Genomic DNA, 21033 nt, shown 5'->3' on the forward strand with positions numbered 1-21033 from the left:
AGAGGACTGGAGAATAGACAATGTAACACCCATTTATAAAAAAGGTTCCAGGGGGGACCCATGAAATTACAGGCCAGTTAGCTTAACATCTGTTCCAGGTAAATTGATGGAAAACATTATTAAAGATAGAATTGTCAAGCATATAGAAGGGCAAGCCCTGCTGAGCAAAACCCAACATGGCTTCTGTAAAGGTAGGTCCTGTCTTACTAACCTATTAGTTTTTTGAAAGTGTCAATAAGCATGTGGACAGGAATGAGCCTGAGGACATTGTGTATTTGGATTTCCAAAAGGCTTTTGACAAAGTCCCCCACCAAAGACTGCTAAGCAAACTTTATAGTAATGGGTAATTCACAGTGGGTAGCCGTGTTAGTCTGTCTGCAGTAGTAGAAAAGGGCAAGAGTCCAGTAGCACATTAAAGACTAACAAAAATATTTTCTGGTAGGGTGCATTCATGGCTCATTACCAATGCTGATTTCTCTTGCATTCATGGCTCATTACCAATGCTGATTTCTCCACACCCATCTCTCCCCTGGACATCAGACTCTTCTGCATACCACACCTAATCCTATCACGCCTGCTGCTCACATTTACATACTGTTAACATTTACATACTAATGCTTGTCTGAATTCACTCTCCTCTACTTAAAGACAGATAGATTCACATTCTAGCTGTATCTGAAGAAGTGAGCTATGGCTCACGAAAGCTCATACCCTACCAGAAAATATTATTGTTAGTCTTTAAGGTGCTACTGGACTCTTGCCCTTTTCTACTTCATAGTAATGGGATAAGAGGACAAGTCCTCTTATGGATTGAAAGCTGGCTGAAAAATAGGAAACAGAGTGTAGGAATCAATGGTCAGTTTTCACAATAGATGTGAATAGTGGGTCCCTCAGGGATCTGTGTTGGGACCGGTGCTTTTCAACCTGTTCATCAATGACCTGGATTTGGGGGTGAACAGTGAAGTAGCCACGTTTGCAGATGTCACAAAATTATTTAGGGTGGTTAAAACAAAATCAGACTGTGAAGAGCTCCAAAAGGATTTTTACAAACTGGAAGAATGGGCATTAAAATGGCAAATGAGATTCAAGTGTAAAGTGATGCATATTAGGGCAAAAAATCCCAACTTCACATACACACTGATGGGATTTGTGCTGGCAGCAACAGACCACGAAAGGGATCTTAGGGTGGTAGTGGATAGCTCGATGAAGATGTCAACCCAGTGTGCAGCTGCTGTAAAAAAGGCAAATTCTATGCTGACCATAATTAGACAAGGAATTGAAAATTAAACTTCAGATATCATACTGCCCTTGTACAAATCTATGGTGAGACCACACTTGGAATTCTGTGTACAGTTCTGGTCACACCTAAAAAAGGATATTACAGAGCTTGAGAAGGTGCAGAAAAGAGCAACCAAAATCATTAGGGGACTAGAGCAAGTGCCCTATGAGGAGCGGTTAAAATGCTTAGGACTGTTTAGCTTGGAAAGAAGGCGGCTGAGGGAAGACATGATAGAGGTCTATAAAATTATGGATGTTTTGGAGAGTGGACAGGGAGTTTTTCTCCCTCTCCCATAATACTAGAACACAGGGTCATCTGCTGAAGCTGGAGGGTGAGAGATTCAAAACAGATAAAAGTATTTTTTCACACAACACATAGTTAAGTTGTGGAACTCCCTGCCCCAAAATGTGGTGATGGCTGCCAACTTGGAAGGCTTTAAGAAGGGAGTGGACATGTTCATGGAGGAGTATTCATGGCTACTAGTCATAATGCATACCTATTCTCTCCAGGATCAGAGGAGCATGCTGAATATATTTGGTGCTATGGAGCACAGGCAGGATGGTGCTGCTGCAGTCATCTTGTTTGGGGGCTTCCTAGAGGCACCTGATTGGCTGCTGTGTGAACAGACTGCTGGACTTGATGGTCCTTGGTCTGATCCAGCAGAGCTTTTCTTATGTTCTTATGCATTCTCTATGGGCAGTTATGTATTGTCTATGGGCAAGCGCTGTTCCTAGTTTTAGTACGGCCCCGAAACGAGCCCACCCACCCCCACACTTATGTACCTCTCTGGAACTGGACTCTCTCCCTTTAATTGAGCAAGACAGGTGGGAGTATGGGTGTGTGTGTGCGAAACCACAAGCTGGATATAGATAACCTTGTGCCAAATCTCCATACTGTCTGACTCAATAGCCTTACACTTATTGGGAGTCTTGAAAAGGACTTCAGTCAACTTCATTCAGCCCAGCAGTGATATGCCCCTCCTTGCCTGATGACTCACCATCACCATTTCCTTCAACACTTACATGTTCCCTGGAACACACCCAAACAGTTGACCTAGCTCAGCTTCACTGAGGTCAGCTAGATGATGGGTACTGCACATTTTATCCTAGAACTGCTATTGGATGGGGGATAGATGCCATGTAAGATTAGAAAACTCAAGCCAGTTTTTGGGATCAGCACAGCTGGATGCAGGAATGCCAGGACCTTGTCTGGAAAGGATGTTTTAACAAAATAAAACTCTTCTCTTGCCCAACCTTTCTAAACTTATAGAAAAACTATAAGTTTAGCCCATTGCAGGCAGGGAAGGAAGATAGGCAAAAGCTAGAGCTGAGAAGTGGCTTCAGCAGTGTTCAGTGTCTTCCTTGTACAAGCACCATCTCCAAGTGGGGGTCTGGCAAGATTCAACCAGTATGGCATAGTTGTTAGAATGTCAGGATCTAGGACTAGAGAGCCCTGGGTTCAAATCTCTGCTCAGCTATGAACCTTACTATGGGACCATGGGGCCACTCATTCTCAATCTGCCACGCCTAGTTGTACAGCCATTGGCAGGTCTGTATGGGTTAACTTTGAGTCAGCAAGAGCAATTTGGGTGGGGGAGGCTACACTGGGTAGATATGCATGACGGCAAATCCAATGAGAAAATTCTGTAAAAGTAGCAAGGTTTATGTCTATTTGGGTTAATGCCATCATTAAAGATTCTGTTTTGGCCCAGCATGGTTGCCTCACTTTTATTTACATGATTGATGGGAGCTCCAGGATGACGTCACACCCAATTTTACTTTTCTCTATGTTTGGAGTCCCAATAATGAACTGTAAGTAGCAACCTTCAATAAATGTATTTGGTATAACCAAGTTCCAAACTGGTTATAGCCCTATTATTAACATACCTAGGTTTCACATGCAACCTGCATTGACTAGACAAAATTGCTTTATTGGTTGATTGTAGGTGTGTGTATACATTTTATTGTGACCACTGAAGACGGCCCCAAGGGCCAAAACAAGCATGGTTTTAACAGTGCAAGCAAATGAGCTGCTTTATGCAATTTCTTATATCTATGTAATTGACTTTTTTAGGCTGATGTTTTTAACTCTTTTAAAGGGCAATTACACATAATCATGAATATATATTTATAATATTATCTTTAATTAGGTTGATAACCTCTAGGGCACAACTCTTTTCTACACTATACCTTACTACACCACCCACTGTGTGTGTGTGTGTGTGTGTGTGAAGTGCTGTCAAGTCGCTTCTGACTCACGGCAACCCTATGAATCAGTGTCCTCCAAAGTGTCCTATGCTTAACACCCTTGCTCAGATCTTGCAAACTGAGGGCCATGGCTTCCTTTATAGAGTCAATCCATCTGGTTGGGTCTTCCTCTTTTCCTGCCGCCTTCAACTTTTCCTAGCATGATTGTCTTTTCCAGTGATTCTTGTCTTCTCATAATGTGTCCAAAGTATGACAGCCTCAGTTTAGTCATTTTAGCTTCTAGGGTCAGTTCAGGCTTGATTTGATCTAAAACCCACTGATTTTTTGGGCGGTCCAGGGTATCCATAACACTCTTCTCCAACACCACATTTCAAAGAAATCTACTTTCTTCCTATCAGCTTGCTTCATTGTCCAGCTCTCACACCCATACATAGTAATAGGGAATACGATGGCATGAATTAACCTGATCTTGGTTTCCAGTGACACATCTTTACACTTCAGTGTCTTTTCCAGCTCCTTCATGGCTGCCCTTCCCTGTCGCAATTGTCTTCTGATTTCTTGGCTGTGGTCTCCCTTTTGGTTGATGATGGAACCAAGGAATAGAAAGTCTTCAACAATTTCAATTTCTTCATCGTCAACCTTAAAGTTGTGTAATTCTCCTGTAGTCATTACTTTTGTCTTTTTGATGTTCAGCTGCAGCCCTGCTTTGACACTTTTTTTTTACTTTCAGCAGTAGTCGTTTCAAGTCTTTGCTATTTTCTGCCAGTAATGTAGTATCATCAGCATATTTCAAATTGTTAATGTTCCTCCCCCCAATTTTCATTGTATAGGGAGGGAGAAAGACAGGAGAGGGGAGGGAGACCAAATTCAGCCCCTTGCATTCCAAAAAGATTTACCAGTGTGACCTCTTGGGTGCGACTAGATCTCCTTCAGCTTCACAGAAAAAAGGGGGAAAGAAACCAGCCAAAATTGCCCCTGAACACCAAATTCAAACATTCAGTCACACACAGTACAGCACTAATACCCTGGGATTCACTAAGTGAGGTACCACATGGAGATTTTTTTCTGCATACATGTAATTTAAAGAAAGTGTTGGCCAGGCACCTTAGGCTTTAAAGACCTGTGACTTGCTCACACATTCTCCACCATAAATCTGTCATCCCAACCTGGACCCAGAGTAGGGGAAATTCATAAGGGTTCCAGAAAGGAATAACACAGGATTTTATAATCTGTGCATACTAGGGAGATCCTCAGAAGGGGTCCCCAAAAATAACATTCTAAAAATGATGAATTTAGTACAATTTTAATTGTATTGGATAAAAAACTGAATTTAAAAAGAGTCAAGTTGTAAAGAATCTACAGTAAGCATCTGAGAACGGATTCCCTAAGTCCTAGGACACACACGCAATCACAAACACAACTAAGAATGGTGGGAAGGAACCAGAGGAAGTGGCAAGCATAGAGAGTAAAAAGATCAACGTCACCTCAGCCAAGGTGAGTGAGAACCTGAGAATTGATGAGTTTGTGCAGCAGAAGTTCAACCTGATGGGGGGGTTTCCTGCAAAACAGTTGCAGGGGTATCTAGGTAATGGGGGAAACCTAGCACATCCTTTTCATGGACCTGGGCTTCCCCTTTTATGTGGAAAAATCCCATAGTTTTGCATTCCAAGGTGGGGATGTTTTCAAACACCTAGTTGATTGGGTGTTAAAGATGCTTCAATAGCTCAGAGTTGATTGCCCATTAACAGGAAATGGTCTTGCGTTACTTTGATGAAATTCTCTTGAAATAGAGATATGGGTGTCCACAGGACATGGAGCTGGGGTGGGGGGCTATATATATCTGAGTGACATCCTGCCTCCGTGAAGGAAATGTGCTTTGGACATCACAGTGAGATGCACTCTCTCAAACTTACCCCAAAATTCCACATATTGCACATTACACTTTCAATGGGGTTGCCTTAAAAAAAAACTAAGAAAAGACTGGGACTCAAATCAGGGTGTCTCAACTAAGGAGGGGACAGGGGCCATACACTGAGCAGTCAAAAAGGTTTTCCCTTTGTGTGGGTTCGTAGATGCTGTGCCAGATGTCTAGTATGACTGAATATCTTTCAAATAGCATTCAAAAGGTTCCTCCTCTGTGCGTGTACTTTGATGCCCTTGAAGATGGCTACTGCAACTGAATCTCTTTTCACACTCTGAGCATTCTCTCCTGTGTGGGTTCTTAGATGCGTTTCAAGATGGCCACTGCATCTGAATGTATTTCCACAGTCTGAGCAATCAAAAGGTTTTCCCGTGTGGGTTCTTAGATGAATTAAAAGACTGACACTGTGTGGGTTCTTAAGTGCTTTTGAAGAGTGGCACTGCGTGTGAATCTCTTTCCACACTCTGAGCATTCAAAAGGTTTCTCCCCTGTGTGTGTTCTTTGATGCTCTTTAAGAATGCCACTGCGTGTGAATCTCTTTCCACACTCGGAGCATTCAAAAGGTTTCTCCCCTGTGTGGGTTCTTAAATGCATTTGAAGATTACTACTGTATGTGAATATCTTTCCACACTCTGAGCATTCAAAAGGTTTTTCCCCTGTGTGTGTTCTTTGATGCTCTTTAAGATTGCCACTCAGACTGAATCTCTTTCCACACTCTGAGCATTCAAAAGGTTTCTCCCCTGTGTGGGTTCTTTTATGTGTTTTAAGATCGCCACTGTGTCTGAATCTCTTTCCACACTCTGAGCATTCAAAAGGTGTCTCCCCTGTGTGGGATCTTAAGTGCTTTTGAAGATCGCAACTGCGTCTGAATCTCTTTTCACACTCTGAGCATTCAAAAGGTTTCTTCCCAGTGTGGATTCTTTGATGCTGTTTAAGACTGCCACTCTGATTAAATTTCTTTCCACACTCTGAGCATTCAAAGGGTTTCTCTCCTGTGTGAGTTATTAGATGCCTATGAAGATTACTACTGTATGTGAATATCTTTCCACACTCTGAGCATTCAAAAGGTTTCTCCCCTGTGTGTGTTCTTTGATGCGCTTTAAGAATGCCACTGCGTGTGAATCTCTTTCCACACTCTGGGCATTCAAAAGGTTTCTTCCCAGTGTGCATTCTTTGATGCTGTTTAAGACTGCCACTCTGATTAAATTTCTTTCCACACTCTGAGCATTCAAAAGGTCTCTCTCCTGTGTGGGTTCTTAAATGCCTTTGAAGATTACTACTGTATGTGAATCTCTTTCCACACTCTGAGCATTCAAAAGGTTTCTCCCCTGTATGGGTTCTTAAATGCATTTGAAGATTACTACTGTATGTGAATCTCTTTCCACACTCTGAGCATTCAAAAGGTTTCTCCCCTGTGTGTGTTATTTGATGCTCTTTAAGAGTGCTACTCTGACTGAATCTCTTTCCACACTCTGAGCATTCAAAAGGTTTCTCCCCTGTGTGGGTTCTTAAATGCTTCTGAAGATTGCCACTGCGTATGAATCTCCTTCCACACTCTGAGTATTCAAAAGGTTTCTCTCCTGTGTGTACTCTTTGGTGCACAAGGAGGTGTGATCTGCATCTGAAGTACTTTCCACAATGAAAGCATTTATGAGCCCCCATTACTCTAGCCTTTCGGAAAAATACATTTCCCTTTCTTCCACAAGAGTACACCCTTCCATTCTCCATGCAGATAAATGGCTTCTCTCCTGAATGAGTTCTTTGGTGTTGAAAAAGGTCTGCTTTCTGTGAGAAGCTCTTGCCACAGTCTGAGCAGCTATAAGGTTTATGTGTTCTTTGATGTCTAAGGAGCTCTGCTCTGCGAATGAAGCTCTTGCAACACTCCAAGCATTGATGAGTCTTCTTTCTACTGTGCATTTGCAAATGTATCTCATATTGGGTTTGATCTGAGAAGTTCATTCCGCACTCCAAGCACTTGCATGCCACCTCCAGCTTGTGGATTAGTTCATGGAAATCCTGCTCTTGCCCAGGAATGGGTTTATCCCTCTTCTCGACCATGTGACTTCCTTTCTGCCTCTTCTGTCTGCCTTGATTCTTGAAGTTTTCTTTCAAATATTCATTCTTCACTTTACCTGGCAATAGCTGATGCACTTCCTCATCACCCTCATCCCACTGATCATTTCTTGCTGGAATGTAAAGACAGATTCCATTAGCATCCACGGAAGGAGGTCTGATCATCCACATGCAAAACATTTCACTGGCTTTTTCCTGCTGTACACTGAAGAGTACATTAATATTCACTTTAAAGGGTAAACCATTGAGCATATATTTTTAGATGTCCCCTCTGAAAGTCAACCCGCTTCAATATTGACACTTTGATTAGGAAAATGGGCTCTGGTGATGAGGGTGAATAGACCAAAAGGTTTCTCCTTGGAGATAGCTCACCAATCAACACCAAGGCCGCAAAATACTGTGCAGTAGCAATGAAGCTACGTCGCCTTAATGTACTTCCTTACTTTGTGGAAATGTAAAATTGGGTGATTCCTAATTTTGTTGGCCTTGGTTGTAAACATCAATTCTGTATGGTCAGTTTCTGTTTTACCTGTTTTATCTGGCAAACTAGCCACAAATAATTTTTTTATTTCTATTTCTTTTTCAGTTTAAAGTGACATAAAAGCCTGCTGCATCAAAAAAGGCTTTAAACAATTTCAACACCTCCTCACCTGGGTGCATTCTTTGATGAGAAGTAAGGGTTGATTCCTGACTGTCTTTCCACATTCCAAGCAATAAAATGGTTTCTCTCCTGAGGGAATTTGCCTCTTGGATATAACACTCATGTTCTTAATGAAGGCCTTAATGAAGAAGGACGGCTGCATTCCAGATCACAGTAAGAGGGAATGACGGTAAGCCCCTCTGGGGGACAACTCTGTTGTAATGGTTGACAACTGAGAAATTACGATGGAGCCCTTTCAAGAGTCTTATTGAGGGCCTCTCAGTCCCTCATTGGCCTCAGGACATCCTCTGTGGCTTGGGTGATGGCCACAACACTGGCCTCTGTTGCCCCTGGGCCAGCCAGGACTCTTGATTCGTTCTACCCGACCATGCTGAATATCGCGTTCACTACCACCCCACCACCTCGAGGCACCCAAAAGGGATCAAGTAACAATGTATTGCTGTTTAAGATTTTTATTCACACACCAGACCACTGGCACAATCCTAATGGCAGCAATTTGCACCTTTGGCACCTTACCCAGAGAGGCCACACTCCCGTAGTTCTCCAGCATGACTTCCTTGTAGAGATCTCTTTGGTTTGGATCCAGCAGGGCCCACTCTGCATCAGTGAAATACACGGCCACCTCCTCAAAGGAAACTGGAGACTGAAAGAAAAAGCAGATTTCTTTGTCAGAGATAATGCAAGGCACAGGTGACTCTCTGGAAGAGGGGCGTTCTGGGACAGTGCCAGATGGAGATTTTGGCATGTGTAAAAGGAGTGGAGTTCAGAGCCTCTTGCCTGGGCCCCTTAACAACAACTGCACGAGAAAAGCCCCCCAGAAAAAGGTGGGGGAATCCAGGCTTCCCTCTTCTCATCTCCTCTACCTGGACTTGAAGAGCAGGAGCTGTCTCCACACCTCCACAAAGTGAATTGATCAACACTGTCTCTTCACTGCCTGTGAGAGGAAAGTGGAAGAAAGGGTATTAGCCTCGACTTGCTATTTTGTTTTCTTGTGTGAAGCGTGCTGCATGCTTCCCTCTTCCCAGGGAGTGAAACTTTGCCCTATGTACCCTGTTAATTTGTGGGAGAGGCAGAGGAGAAGCACAAAGGACCAATGAGCCTTGGGGGATGACGACTCTAAATTCTGCTGACATGTTTCAGACTTCTGTAATACTTGCAACCTGTCCTGTTAATGGTAGAGCTCAAAAAAGTGGTAGCATCTCTTCTGGATCAGACCAAAGGCCCAGGCAGGTATTCCCCACTGGCTGGGCCTTCGTACATGCCCTTGGGTCCAGGTTGGTGGAAGGAGAAGAGGGAGGCGAAAATAACATCGCATGGCACCTCGCAGTCACACCTGGCCAAAAACACACACATGAATTGAGCGCATCTGGAAACTCAGGGCAATATCAGTGGGTGTCTGGAGCGTCTACTGATCCAGTAATGTCACATCTGGGTTTTCAGCCAGAGGCAACATCAACGTGACATCACATCTACCAGAAGCCCCACCCCAAAGCTGCTGGACATGCCAGACCACTGCCTGGCATCCCTAGTCTGACATCCTATTTCCTTTAGTGGCCTGTCAGATGCCCCACTAAGCATGAGCACAAAACACATTCTCCCACTATTCCTAGCCCCTACTAACTTGCATTAGGGGCTGTTCGGCCCACAATGTACAGGTTCTGTTTATTTGCGAGAATTAAGAGCTCAGTTGAGATTTGTCTACCTTTTCTTCTGAGCCACCTTCAGTCTCTCTAATGGAAAAAGGAGGGATATGAATCTTGTAATAAATACGAAGAAATTCCTCCACAAATTTGTATAATCCCCTTTTATTGGCATCACAATTAGTGAACATTGAGTGTCACAAGTTGGGTTAGGGTTAGGCATTTGTTTTTTCCCCCTGACTAGAACTCTCTACCTATCAAATTCACCAGGTGCTCCAATCCCATCCAGGCACAACGAGGCCTTACCACATGAGAGGGCATCTTGGGCACACTCCTGGGCTCGGACTTGCTGCCCTTCCTCCGACAGAGCCCTTTCCATCTCACAGAACTTAGCTTCCATCTTCACGGATGGACCCCACCTCTGAAACAGCAGCGAGGGAAACAGGTAAGAGATGGAATGGAAGATACGAAGGAATGGGTCCTGTCCCACTCCCGCAGTCTGCACCTTTCTATCAGCAGAGCTGGCAAGGTTTTCTTTCAACCCTGGGGAATTATCTGGAGGAATAAGAAATTCCATAGAAGTCACTGCTGAAGCAAGGTTGTTAAACCTCCCGTTAGCATGATTACCACTTAGACAAATATTGGCCAGGGAAGCTGTAGGATAAGGTCAGAGATCGTTGCTTGAATTGGAATACCTGGAAAGAAAACCTCTCACCTTTTCTGTCTGCCTCTTTTCTTCTGCCTGACTCAGGAGGAAGCCTTCGGCCAGGGCCACCGCTTGGGAACTGGTCTCTGGCCCGCATCCTCTGACCCAGTGCTGCATTTCATGGGGCAGGAGGGTCAGGAACTGCTCCAGGATTACCAGGTCCAGGATCTGCTTCTTGGTGTGTCTGTCCGGCTTCAGCCAGTGGTTGCAAAGTCCATGGAGCTGACTGCAAACCTCTCGGGGCCCATCAGCCTCGTAGAAGTGGAACTGCCGGAAACATTGGCAAAATACATCTGAGTTCAGGGGATCCTGATCCCAGATCTCTGGCACAGCTCTCTCCCAGGATTCAATGTCATTCCCAGCTTGGATGGGCTGGGGACCTTTCCTTGCTCTCTTGCCAGGTCCAGGTCCTTCCTGGTCCTGCTCTTCCATCTCCTTCCCTTTCGACTGAGTCACTACTGACTCTGAAAAGATGCCTTTATTCAATTGGTTGTGAAGAGAGGCTTGGACAGACAGCAACATGCAAAGGAAAACAAAAGAGAATGGAAATACATGGTGGATCAGAACCAAAGTTTTTTTGCTATATCGTTTTGCTATAATACATACCAAACTTTTTAAGGTATACTTGTTTGGTTCTTCAGGAAAGTTAATCACTTTGCTTTTTAAAGGCGCTACAAGCTTGGGTCTGATTACTTTGGGTCAGGCTGTCCTAGAGGATTCACATAGCCACTAAGCGTGTCAGGAAAGATGCTCACCCAAAGCCCCAATGGTCTCCTGCTAGTGTAGGGCAAGTGGAAATCTGACACTGGCACAGAGTGGCATTGCATCAGGGGTGTGGTTTGTGCATGGAACTTCCTGAAACCCCTCCGGGTCAGGGCAGAAGGCCTGCTGGGATGAATGGGATCTGGGGGGGTGAGGGTGGCAACGAACCCTGCCAAGTGCACAAGGCTACCAATGTCACAGGATTTGACATATCAGCACATTAACTATAAGATTGTGTTGTACATATGCAGCAATTATTCATTGTAAAACCTAAAACTACACATACAAACTGCGCAAACTGAACTGCAAACAGAATACAGCAGAGGTTTCTAAGACAGAAAAGCCTGCTTATGTATCGATAGGGATTTGTATTTGTACAATTGCAAAGTCAGCACAGATGTGACTTTTTTTCCTTCTCTATGACTCATTGCCAGCTGGAGAAAGGAAAACAGTTTTCAAGATAACTTTAATTCTCATGAAGGAGTAATTTTTACCAAGCAGCTATCCAGATGGTATAATATGCTGATTGAGATATACAGACCAAGACATGAAAAGGCAATGTAAGCAATAATTGTTTTATGATTTAGATATGTTAACTTGATGCTATTGATTCATAAATAAGTTTAATCAAAGCGTATTTTACTACAGATGAGAATGGTGTTAAAATTGAATATATAGAGTGATCATAAAGCTCAGAATTGATTGTTTATAGTTAGACAGAAAACTGATAGACAGGATGCCCATATTTGGAGATGGGAAGGAAATTTACCTAGCATGAGCAGTAAGAAGGAAATTCTTATCCTCTCAAGGATCAGTACTTTTTCATGTGCTTGAAACAGTATAAATACAGGCACAGAAAGGCTAGTTCTTCAGACCTCTCTCAGAGGGTCTCAAGAAGAAGCCTATTGGTATGTATGGCTTTAAATATATTATTCTAGATATTGTGAATTAGATACTTTGAACTAAATCAGACTTATTTGACTGTTATAATTTGAAGTTGGATTTTAAAACTAAATAGTATGTAGAACTTGCTTGCTTTACTGCATATATTGTAAAATACATTGTCACTGCATACAGTCTTCACATTCATAGACAGTGTAACTTGCATATACACATTTATATACATTTTTACTGTAAGTACATCAATAAAATGACTTGCTTTTTAAAAGTAGGTAAAGTCGTTGAGTCCTGCTTAGTGGGTGACTGGCTGAATAAGATAACATATCACTTCCCAGGAAGTGGTCCTTTCTAAGAGCCTGCCACTTCAACAGCACGACCCGCTTCACCAACTCCAGGTTTGGGGAGTACTGGACATTTGGGAAAGGCAGGAGATAATTGCCTAGAGTCCACCTCCCAAAGGAGCCACATTCTGCCTGCAAACTGTAATTCCTGGCGATCTCCAGGCTCTTCCTGGACACTGGCAACACTCCCATCAGGGAGATGGTAGATGAGGGGAGCACCAGCCAAAATCCTGAGCTTGACAGGAACCCACACATGCTGTGACTGTGGCCTGGTGTTTCTCTCTTTGGTGTTGCCTGGGAGTCTTTACCTCTCTTGCCTGTCAAAAGGATGCTGCTCCAACAGCAATGAAGTATGTAAAACAACAATTAACATGTACCAGTTTGGGCCTGTTTTCTGACTTCTCTGACGGGACCCGTCCCGTAAAGATGCATAGATTTGCAGCTCTGCTCTGCCTTGGTGTGTCATCTGTCCTTTTCAGGAGTTTCTTGCGGCCCTCAAATATTAATGTGCTGTTTTATAAAAAGGCCAGAGTCCTTCTGAGGGGAGTGACTGGCAGCTTTAGGCCCACCAATCACTCTGGGAAGGTTTATATAACATCTATTGGAAACATTCACAACCACCATCACAATACACCAGTCGCTCTATGGCAGCCTGGAGCTGTTCTTCCTAGAGGCCATGAGCCCTCCGCTGCTGGCTGTCCACCTGCCTCAGCTGGCCACCTCGTACCTCCCACACTCAATGCACCCCTTCTTCGGCCCGCAGCCCCATGACCTGCTTAACTTCTACCAGTGGGTGCTCTGCTTCCAAGGTAAGAGGGGCGGGCGCTGCTCACCAAGGTCAGGCAATGGCGTAGGGAGGCCCTGGGAGTGTGGCCTGGGCCCGGCCCTCTCCAGCCCGCATGCTCAGCTGCTGGAAAGGCCATGGGTTGGGTTGGGCCGGCCTGTCGCAGCACCTGGGATTTCCTCGACAGGCTCGGAAGGAGCGAAGCCCAAGCTGAGGAGGCCCGGGGACAGGCAGCAGCCTTGGCTTGCCTGGGTGTTTGGCCCCAATGTTCCCCTTTGGCTTTAGGGGTGTCAAACGTAATGCCTGTTACCCGAATTGCTCTTTAATTGGGGAAATTAGCTGAGCAATCAGTAACTATGTATTTTATAGCGAGATAGCACTCAACTATACCAGAATCCGTTTAATGAGACTTTGAATAAAGACAGACAAAGGATTCCAAATTAAACAGTGTTTATGTCGTCAAGCATTCAAATGGTGCAACACAAACATACAGAGAGGCTAAGAAATAAAAGAGAGTAGTACAGAGACGTTTGCCAATGTGGCAGGAGATCGTTGATCATACATTTGCCGTATCTAGACGAGGTGTTGTCCCAAATTCACGTAGGCTAAAACAGATTGAAAAGGAAGGCCGAGATGGGGCAGGGGTTCCCACAGACTTGACCAGCAAGGCAGGAGGGAGCGTCGTTAGGCTGCGCAGACCAAACCAACAGAGTAACGGCAAAGGTGCCAGGAAAGACCTAAGGTGACATAGTGGGCTTGGGGCACCCCAGTTATACTGTTTTTCTGGGGGCAGGAAGAGGGGTTGCACCCCTCCCAGGTTCCCAGGTGACAAAAGGATTAAGCTGTGGCTACCGGGGCAGGGCAGTGAGAATTTGGAAATCTATTCTAATGCCAATGACTTTTGCAACCGGTGATGAGCTGGAATTTCTCTGCTGATGAGATTAACATTCAGGAACAATGGGAGCGATCTGTGCAAACGTCCTGGGGTCGCTGCAGCTGGGTAGGAAGAATGACTCATCTGGACTGCTGCTGATGGCCCATTAAGTGGTGGATGTTGCAAGGGGAGGGGGTGCTTGACACTGACTGCATGACATTCTGCTTCTTATGACATGGCTGCAGCTGGAATAGAGCCTATACAGGAACATGGCTTCCCTCTGGTTCACTGGAGGCTGCTCCTGCATCTGCTTCCTAGCTGCTAGCTGCACGGCGCTCGCAGGAGCGGCCGAGTCCGTGAGGACGGAGCGCGCAGCGGCCATCCCGTAGCATTTGGGGCGGGCGCGCGGCCAGCGGAGCAGTCAAGTGTCAGCACAGTGGGTTGCCAGATCCCGCCAGGGAGGGGGGGCAGGCCCGTATGCTAACACGCCTGTGGGGCAGTTCAGGCTCCTTGAGCCCTGTTATCTCGCCATGAGCCAGCTCCTCCCCCCCATCCGGGCTGCGGACTTTTCAAAGGGGAAGAGAAAGGACAGCCTCAGAGAGGCAGCGGCATGGGACGTGGCAGCATCCCGGCTGCTCTATGCGCAGCCCTGGCCGAGCATGTGAGCTTCTCCCTCTGCCACTCGAGTTCAGTAAAGCACCAAGAGAAGGCTCAGCTGTACATGCTCACCTCGTGGTGCACGTGATGCAGCCCTGACTTTTGCAGCCCTGACTTAGCTGCGTCAGCTAAGGGGGAAGCAAAAAAAGGTAACCTTTTCCCTGGCTCTTGAGGGCCGTCCCAGAGCAGAAGGGATTAAGGCAGGAGGCGGCCACCCTGGAAAGGAAGGTGCTACTACCTTGTACCTGAGCAAAGGGCTCACACCTGCATGCAACTTGGCAGAGCAGGGGGAAGTTTGCTCAGAGTTGTGCACCCCTTTGGACGGGATCCTACACCCACAGTCTGTCCTTGAGCAGCCCACGATAAGTGCTCAGGGCCTGCGGGGACAGAGGAAGGAGGCGTCAAGTTTCCCACCACAGAAGGTGCCCCTGACTCCTGAGAAGACCTTTTCAGTTGTCCCTATCTTGTGGATGCTCGAGGGCTGGAAGGGAAGGCCACGTAATCCTCCCCCAAAAAAGGCTTGATCCTGGCTTCCCTCCCAGGCTGGTCCTACAAAAAGCCCTCTCACTTCCAGAAGTCCACGATCCTTCCCAGGTGCTGGATCGTTGCCCAATGCAAAGCGCCAAAGAAACATGCTGAGGCCTGTAGGATCTCTGCTGTTGCTTTTTCCAGTGTTCTAATTATTTTAATACATTAATTTTTAAGTGCACCTTTGGGCATAGCAGTAGTTCCTTCTCGGTTGCATGTGTCAGATTCTGCTCCTTCCTGGTAGTTTTTGTATGTGTGTACACGTGCAACTGGGCTTGATGGGCTCTTTGACTTTCTTAATGCTTAAAGAAGTTTGGGAGGGGGGATTCAGAGCAAGTTCGACCAGAGGCTGTTCTCTGGTTGGATTTCTTCAGGCTTAATTCGGGTAGGGCTGATGTTTGCTTTGAGGGCTGGGAAGGGGGCAGGGACAGTTGGACACTTATTTGAGCCTTCAGTCGGTTGCTATAATTTCTGCCTGTATAGAAGCCACAGGCTTGTGCTAATTTTCAGACATTTAGCAGGGAAGAGAAATCTGAGGGTTTTTTGTTTTTTAATGAAAAAGCATAACACATCACTATCATGTATACTAAAGAGCCAGAAGAATAGCTCTTCTCCAGCGTTGGGAATGAATTACATATTTAACCCCACACCTTTCAAAGTAGCTGTTGGAGCAATTAATCATAAAACACTCAAAATGCAAATGCACCTGCTGGCTGACAGATTCTAGTCCAGTAGCATCTTAGAGACCAAAAAGACTTTTGGTATATAAGTTTTCAAGAGTCAAAGCTCCCTTCAAAGGGGATGTACTAAAAGGAATGATAGGATTTCCTACTGGAAACAACGGGAGAGGCTTGAAGGCCCACTGGAGATAAGGGGAGCCAGGAATGCCAATTGCCTTGCTTGGGCTCCACTGAAATACATTAAAGGTAAAGGTGCAAGCAACACAAAAAAAGTTGCAAAGATAAAGCAGAATAATTTTTCATTATGGTCTCTGGTCCTAGATAGACTACTCTGGGACTGGAATGATGGTTCACAGGTATAGAAACAGTGCTTTGGCACTGGAATGACAGCCCCAGAGTAGAATGACAATCCCTAGGAATAGAATCAGTGCTCTGTCACTGGAATTACAGGTCACAGATTGGAAAGTCAGCCCCTTGGAACAGAATCTGGGCTCTGGGACTGAAATGACAGGTCACAGACTGGAATGGCAGCCCCTGGGAGTAGCATTCTGGGAATGGCATGACAGCCCCCAGAGTGGAAGGATGGTCCCAAGAAATAGAAGCGAAGGCTGTCATTCCACTCTGCAGCCTGTCATTCAAGCCCACCCCCCTTGCTCATGCACCTCTCTGGGACTGTGGACTCTCTCCCTTTAACCAATCCGGGGTATTCTGTCCTCCTCTCTCTCTCCCCCCCCCAAATCTGAGACAGGAAATAAACTGGTTTTTATTCTGGTGGGGTCAAAGATTGGGACATGGGAAAAGCCAGAACAGGCCGGAATGGGCCAGAACAAGCCTAAAAAAAAAAAAAAAGGAACCACCAAAAAAAAAAAGTGGCATGCATTAAAGACCCTCCAGAACAATATTTTAGAAATCAAAATGCAGAAATAGCACGCTTCTATTAACCCTTTCCAGGCCAAAATGGCTCCACATCAGGCTTCATGTGGAAGAGCGGAGAATCTGAAGGCGCCTCGGGTCCAAAAACACGCTGCCTGCCAGGAGTCCGGTTCCTTCCGCCGAATCGGACACTCGCCCTGCAGAAGCACCTGCCCGGGGTCTGACTGCAAGCCCTCCTCCCCCACCCCAAATCCAGCCCCCTCTCCCCCCTGCCTTTCCTTGACATGCAACCATCACCTAGAGGAATCACAACCCCCCCCCCACCCCAGATCCCTCCAGGCCTCTCCGCTCCTTCCTCCAACCCACCTGCCAATTTGGACCACTCGGCAGGCCTCCACGATGCAGGGAAGGGGCTGCTTCTCCCCCCACCCACCTCATGCCGAGAGGGGGGAGGAAAGAGGAGAGCCGGAGGAGCAGCCCCCGAGGCTTTTCGGGGAGGGTCCCCCCTCTCCCGGATTGCCCTCCGACACCGCTTCTGTCCCCCCCACCCTACATGTCTCAGCCTCGAGTCCCCCCCACCCAGCCCCGGGATCCCAACTGACTCACGGGGAAGGAGCCGCGGCTGCTTCTTTTCCAGGGGTCAGGACCACAATGGCTGCTTCCCCATGCATGGAAGTGGCCTTGCTAGGAAGGAAGTGGCCTTGCTAGAAGGAAGTGGCCTTGCTAGGGTTTTAGACTCGTTTGTGTGGGGCGGAGACAGCCAGCAGAGGCAACCCGCCGCTGGGGATGCAATGCAATGCAATGCAAAGCACCCCACCCTATCCTTCTCTTTGCAAAAGCGGCTTTGCATTTATTTGCTTGTTCTTAGGATCTCCAGCCGACAGAGGTCGGTTCCCCTGGAGAAAACGGCCGCTTTGGCAATTGGACACTATGGCCCTGAAGTCCCTCCTCTCCCCCAAACTCCGCCCTCCTCAGGCTCCGCCCCCAAAATCTCCAGGTATTTCCCAACCGGGAGCTGGCAACCCTCCCGTCCAAGCAATGCCTCCCGGTCGGGGATGCAAAGCACAGCTCCCCCCACTTCTCTCTGCAAAACAGGCTTGGGGCAGGGAGAGACCGAGAAGGAATTGCTGGAGGAAACTAGAGACATCTGGGGAAGGCGAAGGATTCACATTCTAGCTGGATCTGAAGAAGGGAGCTGTGGCTCACGAAAGCTCCTACCCTACCAGAAAATATTTTTGTTAGTCTTTAAGGTGCTACTGGACTCTGGCCCTTTTTGACTACTGCAAACAGACTAACACGGCGACCCACTGTGAATTATCTGGGGAAGGGGCAGACTCCATCCCCCCAGCCTTGAATTACCTCTGGCAAGAGATGTTACCCTTCTCTGTTCCCCCCTCCCTGGAAACACCTCCTTGAGCTGGATCCAGCCCGCCTGTTCCCCAGCACAGATTCACCAGGCTTCTTGGAGCACCGAAGGAGGAGGGGGGGCTGGCAGCGGAGGCCCCTTTCCTCTTCGGGACTTTATTTTCTCCTACAAATGGGAAGTCCGTCCATGTTAGACCCAGCCAGAGATAGTCTGATTGGGAGGCTGGTGGAAATAGGCTGAGATACTAGACAGCTCAAGGATGACTCCTGGTCCCTTTAGGGATAATTTGAATCCAGCTCCCACTGTTAACGTTGTCAAGCTCTAGGGATCCATGAAGGCCTCCCCTTGTCCCCTGGATCCCTGTCCGTCCTGGTGCCGGAAACCATGCAAGGCCCTAACTACACAATGCCTCGTTTCCAGGTCTGGCCTGCATAGGGTTGCCAACTTCCAGGTACTAACTGGAGATCTCCTGCTATTGGCTCAGTGGCAGAGAATCTGCTTGGCTTGCAGAAGGTCCCAGGTTGAATCGCCGGAAAAGGATCACATAGAAGGTGATGTGAAAGACCCCTAACCTGAGACCCTGGCCAACCACTGGCAGTCTTAGTAGACAATACTGACCTTGATGAACCAAGGGTCTGATTTGGTATAAGGAAACTTCATGCGTTTGAGTGACTTGCTTGAGTGGTTATTTGGAGGTGTTTGTTCTTCAGGGCCTTCTTGGCATGGCACCTGCTCTCTGCTTGTGGCCTGATTGGTGTGGGGAGGGTGGCTGAGAGGGCCTTGCCATAGCAAGATAAAAGAACATCAGAAGAGCCCTGCTGGTTCATACCAGTGGTCCATCTAATCCAGCATCCTGTCTCACACAGTGGCCAACCAGTTCTTGTGGAGGGCCAACAACAGGGCACAGAGGCTGAGGCCTTCCCCTGATGCTAACTCTTGTCTCTGGGATTCAGAGGCTGATTGCCTCTGGAGGTAGAGATTTCCTACCTCTAGGAGCCACTGATAGAACAATCCTACATGAATCTATCTAATCCCCTTTTAAAGCTGTCTGTGCCCGGGGCCATCACTACATCCTCTGGCAGCAAATGCCACATTTCCTGGTGAATCACACAAACTACCAATGGACTTCATCTACAGTTGTGAATGAGATGCTCAAACTACCAATGGACTTCATCTACAGTTGTGAATGAGATGCTCAAGATCATGGCTCATAATGTCCTCCTGCGCACAACAGTGAAAGAGTTCGAAGCAGCAGCTTACTACAGTGTAAATGTGGGCTAGCCGACAGCTATCACCACAAAGGAACGTATTTCATTCTGCTTCTGCATAGCTAAAGAAGACACGTTTGTATAAGGTTTTTGGGGCTGGAGCCTGCTTCCAGAGGAACCTCACAAGTATTGAGCTCTAGTTCATGGAAAAACGCATGCTGGAATCAGTTAGTTTTTATAGTACTGTTTCTGATGTTGCACTCTACTCCCTCTAGTGGTGAAACTCATACTAGAAAAGCAGAGCAAGGTGGTTCTTTACATGGGAGGGAAAAGAGCGGATTTTAAAAACTGTTAGCACAAGGTATGTTTGAATCGCCACCAGGTGATACTATTTCTTTTCTATGTGAATGGGATTTAGCATGAAGGGTGTCCGTCCCCACCCCACCCCACCGGGGAAGCAAAGCATTCTGCTCTGCATAAGAAGCAATTGGGAAAAGGTTCAGGGCCAGGATGGAGAGAAATTACAGAGGGGTAGCTTAAGGATTTGCAGGCACAGCTGCATAACGGGATGTGTGTAGATCCAAGTGTGGGTCGGAGAACTATGCAGGCAGCTGCTGTGCGGACTGACCTTCATGCCTCCCACCACCTCATCCTTTAACTCGTGAAGGTGCGCTCTGTCCTGATGGAGACCCTGAGTAGGGGGTGACTTAATGTTAATGGTGGCAGCTTTGGGCAGGATGGAACCTAAAATATGGGCCAAAGGTAGGTCTGTCTATACTAAAAACCTGTGCCCTTTTGTGGCACAATCCATATTTCTAGAGTATTTATACCCTGCTTTTCTCCCCAATGGGGACCCAAAGTAACTTACAACACTATTCTCCCCTTCTCCAGTGGTTCATCATAACAACAACCCTTTGAGGCAGGCTAGGATGAAAGAATGACTACTATCCCAAGGTTATCCAGCAAGCTTCCATGGCAGAGTGGGGATTTGAACCTGGTTCTCCCAGAGCCTAGTATGATGCTAATCATTACCCCATGCCAGCTGTTATTTAGATTATTTCAAGGGGGATGCAAATAGAGCAAGAGATGAAGCTATTCTATCACAATCTGCCTTAAGTCTTTATGAGAAAGGCAAACTATGAATGAAGTAATAGTTTTAAAAGCATGGAGATGCCTACCAGGGCCACCAAGATCTGGGACTGGGGGTACAAAATTCAGGGGGTCTGCTTGGGGCCTGAAAAGCTGGAGTCACACTGTGTTCAGAGAATGCATTTTGTTGCACTTTTAGTGCAGTTCTGCAATGCAGCCACTAGGGGCGCATGGAAGCCAGAACACAGTAAGCAGTTGCAGCTCTGACTTCCTGTTCCTGTTTACTCTACTTTTTTCAGCAAGCTTTTCCTGCCTGCAAACTTTTTAACTACAAGGAGGCCAAAGTAAGCTGCTGCTGCTAAGACTACCCTCCAACCTGGTATGTCTTCATTTTTCTCTTCCCCTCCCTTCTAATTCTTCTGTGTTTCATCTCCCTCTTCCTTATTTTATGGTTCTGATCCCTATCCTGGCTAGAAAGGTAAAA

At 46.5% G+C, this 21033-nt stretch overlaps 1 protein-coding gene across 1 annotated transcript; it reads right to left on the reverse strand.

The window, feature by feature from the left end:
• Positions 1–5797: 5797 nt before the first annotated feature.
• LOC130473861 (zinc finger protein 883-like) lies at positions 5798–10181 on the reverse strand. The gene is made up of 6 exons (XM_056845477.1): positions 10088–10181; positions 9005–9075; positions 8665–8772; positions 7383–7678; positions 7119–7265; positions 5798–7028 (listed from the first exon to the last, which is right to left on the reverse strand). The coding sequence occupies exons 1-6, from the start codon at positions 10179–10181 to the stop codon at positions 5798–5800; spliced, it is 1947 nt and encodes a 648-aa protein (XP_056701455.1).
• Positions 10182–21033: the final 10852 nt, after the last annotated feature.

The sequence above is a fragment of the Euleptes europaea genome, chromosome 1, assembly GCF_029931775.1.
Source record: "Euleptes europaea isolate rEulEur1 chromosome 1, rEulEur1.hap1, whole genome shotgun sequence".
NCBI lineage: Eukaryota > Metazoa > Chordata > Lepidosauria > Squamata > Sphaerodactylidae > Euleptes > Euleptes europaea.

Bases quoted from the DNA above. Each gene is read 5' to 3' on its own strand.
- LOC130473861 (XM_056845477.1), bottom strand. From the start codon at position 10,181: ATGGAAGCTAAGTTCTGTGAGATGGAAAGGGCTCTGTCGGAGGAAGGG. The intron at 7,679-8,664 runs TCTCTGGGTAAG...TTCAGTGTACAG, and splicing joins AGAACTACGGGAGTGTGGCC to CAGGAAAAAGCCAGTGAAAT. The intron at 7,266-7,382 runs GTGCTTGGAGTG...CTTCATTCGCAG, and splicing joins AAGCTGGAGGTGGCATGCAA to AGCAGAGCTCCTTAGACATC.